Genomic DNA, 4,262 nt, shown 5'->3' with positions numbered 1-4,262 from the left:
GCCACCATGCCCAGCTAATGTTTTGTATTTTTAGTAGAGACAGGGTTTCACCATATTGACCAGGATGGTCTCGATCTCTTGACCTCGTGATGCACCCGCCTCGGCCTCCCAAAGTGCTGGGATTACAGGCGTGAGCCACCGCGCCCGGCCAACCCTTTGTTGAATTGTAGTTTCTACAGGTATGAAGTAGAATACAGTAGTCCCTTCCTTATCCGCAGTTTTGCTTTCTGCAGTTTCAGTCACCTGTGGTCAACTATGGCTTGAAAATGTTAAATGGAAATTTCCAGAAATAATTTATAAGTTTTCAATTGTGTACCATTCTGAGTAGCATGATAAAATTTGTACTGTCCTGCTCCATCTTGCCCTGTCCTGCCTAGGATGAGAAACATCCCTTTGTCCAGTGATTCTGTGCTGTCTACCCTACCTGTCTGTTACAGTCACTTAGTAACCATCTCTCAGTTATCAAATAGGCTGCTGTGATGTGGCAGCAGGTATATTCAGGTAACCCTTACTTTACTTACTTGACTTCATACTGACCCCAAAGTACAGAAGTAGTGATTCTGGAAATTTGGATATGCCAAAGGGCAGCTGTGAAGTGCTTCCTGTAAGTGAATAAGAAAAAGTTCTCAACTTAAGAAGGAAAGAAAAAATATATGCCAAAGTTACTGAGATCTACAGGAAGAACAAACCTCTCTGAAATTGTGAAGAAGGAAAGAGGAATTTGTATTAGTTTTGCTGTCCCTTTACAAATTACAAAAATGATGGCCACAGCGTGTTATAAGTACTTAGTTAAAATGGAAAAGGCATTAAGTTTGTGAGTGGAAGACATGAACAGAAATGAGTTCTTGTTGACAGCAGTCAGGCTCCTAATCTCGTGGTTTCAGGCATCCAAGTTGGGCATTGGAATGTGTCCCCTGTGGAAAAGAGGGGATCACTGTTACAAATATTTTGCCTATCTCATAGAGCCCGTGCATCATACTAGGCACTCTATCATAAGATATTTTAATACTTTTTATATTATTTAGTGCTAAGCTTACTGTATTATTTTAAAATGGTAGCAAATAAGTGTTTGCATGAGCGTGTCTTAAGTTATACTTAAGACATTGATTATACAAATATAGATTTAGGCCATTTATATAACCATTAGTATATACCCTGTGAAGAGACCATCAACTAATTTGGACCTGTGAGTTTTTTTAAAAAGGAATGGGGTGATCATAGTTTCCCTCAGTGATTGGGAGAATAGTGAACCAACTGTAATAATACTGTACAGATTACACTTTTCTTCATAGATTTACTAATGCCTCTGTTGTACTTAACATTTTTCCCGTGCAATATGACTTGGATTTCTAGTCTCAAATAAGTAAATTAAGTTCCAGGACAGTAAGTACAGCTAGAACAAAGATAGTGACATTTAATATGATGAACAAACTACTTCGGCTTTCGGTTACTATTTTTACCTCATTTTGTTTTTAGATGTATGTTGGTTATATTCTTTAAGTCTTGTCTTCTGTGAAATTTTTATGTAAACTATTCAAAGTTTCATACTCATCAAGTTTCATACTCATTCCTTTTTCCAAATATTTGCCATTGATTCTGAAATCACTTTTTGTTAAAGATTTCTTAAAAGATAGAACCAATCCGTTTAATGGTTTGTGCTCTGTTTCATAACAGGTGAAATAGGAGATTGTTTCCTTAGAGTGATAAATTTCAATCAGTTAAATAATGGCTGATTTAATAATACAGCGTCCTTTATATATGTAAGCAACTTTTAAGTACTAATCTTTGAATAGAGACACTTCCTGCAATTAGGGAGTGTTTTAGGGCCAGACTATGACTATGTTATAGATCGCGTTCTGAAATCATATTTAGGAATTACTGTGAACTTAGCAGTTACAGATTCTAGGCATTAGTATATACATGTGAAAAGTGGCTGAAGAAAATAACGTATAAAGATGTATGTATATTTTAGAAAGATTGCAGCATATATTTTTCTTTTATTTAATATGAATTGTGAGGCCAGGTGTGCCTGTAACCCCAGCACATTAGGAGGCTGAGGTAGGTGGACTGCTTTGAGTTCAGGAGTTTGAGACCAGCCTGGGCAATATAGTAAGACCCTGGCTCTACAAAATTTTTTTAAAAATTAGCCCAGCATGGTGGCACGTGCCTGTAATCCCAGCTACTCAAGAGGCTGAGGTGGGAGGATTGCTTGAGCCCAGGAGGTCAAGGCTGTAGTGAGCAGTGATTGTGCCACTGCACTTCAGCCTGGGCAAGGGAGCAAGACCTTGAGTTAAAAAAGCAAAAAAATCATATTGCTGTCTTTTTTTTTTTTAATGTAGGGCTTAGCTGAAAACAAAAGTACTTTGGGACCTGAGGAAGTTCGTAAATCTGCTTTGACACTGGTTATGGGTGCTCTTGACAACCCAAACCCCATCTTACGTTGTGCAGCTGGGGAGGCTCTTGGAAGAATGGCTCAGGTGGTTGGAGAAGCAACTTTTATTGCTAGAATGGCCCAATATAGCTTTGACAAGTAAGTGGGTTTCTTTACTAACAAGTAAGTTTCATATGTAGGCAAAGATGTCTTTTAAATAATAATTAACTGGAGTATATATTTTCCACATGGTATGATAATAAAAATGTGATAATATTTTCTGGGGTTTTTTGTAATGATCTCAATTTTTAATTTAGCAGTTAATTCAACTGTAGAATCTGGGACAGCTGTAATATGTTAGATACTTTCTGCATGGAGAGAGCTTCTAATCCAGCTCTTGAATGTTGCTTAATGGAATCAAGAAAAATGTTGACTTCTGTTTGTTATGTTTATTTACTGAAGAGGTACTCTGAAGTCGTTTTCTTTCCTCCTTGCCTTTCCTTGTCATTCTTTATCCTTTCTGTTAAGTATCCATTTTTTGGAATAAGCCATTCTTTTTCTAACTGCTCCAAGTTTATCACCTCTTAAAGTGTGACTGAAACAGAATAAAGTTAGTATCAGGTTTTAAGGATTTTCTTATATGTTAATTATAAAGAGTGATCTCGGAGACCCAAATAAGTAACATTAAGATGATGAGTTGCAGTTATTAGTGACTGTCCGGTTGTTAATTAAGTACATAAGTGGAGAAATTAAACATCAAGAGTTGTCAAGAACTGATACTTACGTTATGTAAATTATATCATTCTTAGCTATCATATATTTTGAGTATTAAATATACCAAACTATGTCATGATCATTAACAAAAGAGGAGGAGTACGAAGTAGTGGTTGTAAAGTAGTAGATCTGAAGAAAATGTATTTTCTTCAGGTATATCTGTGAATACCTTTCCTTGTCTTGATATGTGAATGGCTGTTTGTTTGGTTGTTGGATAATGCCCTAATATATGGTTTGAATAACTAAGGATAATAGGAGCAGGCAGAAGACAGTTAAAATATAAACGGACACTTCATCTTTTGCAGAATGATTGCTGCTATTTTCTAACAATAGATTAGTTTTCCTCTTTCCAGATATTTGCCATTGATTATGAAATCGCTTTTTGTTAAAGATTTCTTAAAAGATAGAAACAATCTCAGTTATCCATTTAATGGTTTGTGCTCTGTTTGTAACAGGTGAAATAGGAGTATGTTTCTTTAGAAAGCTCTTGAATGGTATTTATTTGTCCTTGGCTGGGTGCATTGCCTCCTCCTTGTAATCCCAGCACTTTGGGAGGCTGAGGTGGGTCGATCACTTAGGCCCAAGAATTTAGGACCAGCCTAGGCAACATGGTGAAACTCTATCTCTACAAAACAGAAATGAGCTGGGCATGGTGGCACGTAGCTGTAGTCCCAGCTTCTTGGGAGGCTGAGATGGGAGGATTGCTTGAGCCTGAGAGGTGGAGGTTGCAGTGAGCCAAGATCATGCCATTACTCTCCAGCCTAGGTGACAGAGCAAGACCTTGTCTCAAAAAAAAAAATTATGTATCCTCAATATCTGTAAGATACTATATTTATTTTGTACTTTGATGAAACACAAGAACATTTCATTTATTTATACCTGTCCAATTAATGGTTTACAAGTATTATCAGTGCTTAGCTTCATTATCTTTTTCCAATCCTTAATTATGATCTGAAATAATTATTATTATTTTTTTTTTTTTTTTTTTTATTTATTTATTTATTTATTTTTTTTTTGAGATGGAGTTTCACTCTTGTTACCCAGGCTGGAGTGCAATGGCGCGATCTTGGCTCACCGCAACCTCCGCCTCCTGGGTTCAGGCAATTCTCCTGCCTCA

At 36.7% G+C, this 4,262-nt stretch overlaps 1 protein-coding gene across 5 annotated transcripts in view; it reads left to right on the top strand.

Moving 5' to 3' along the window:
* HEATR5B (HEAT repeat containing 5B) overlaps positions 1–4,262 on the top strand; it is a 104,216-nt gene that overhangs the window by 32,727 nt on the left and 67,227 nt on the right. For all 5 annotated transcript variants that reach the window (XM_017534891.2, XM_017534890.2, XM_017534889.2 and 2 more), the window contains exon 18: positions 2,340–2,530. In XM_017534891.2, the coding sequence (XP_017390380.1) occupies positions 2,340–2,530 (191 nt within the window). The remainder of the gene's footprint in view (positions 1–2,339; positions 2,531–4,262) is intronic.

Source organism: Cebus imitator, unplaced genomic scaffold, assembly GCF_001604975.1.
Source record: "Cebus imitator isolate Cc_AM_T3 unplaced genomic scaffold, Cebus_imitator-1.0 Scaffold88, whole genome shotgun sequence".
NCBI classification, from domain to species: Eukaryota; Metazoa; Chordata; class Mammalia; order Primates; family Cebidae; genus Cebus; species Cebus imitator.
This window is presented reverse-complemented; position numbering and strand designations above follow the sequence as displayed.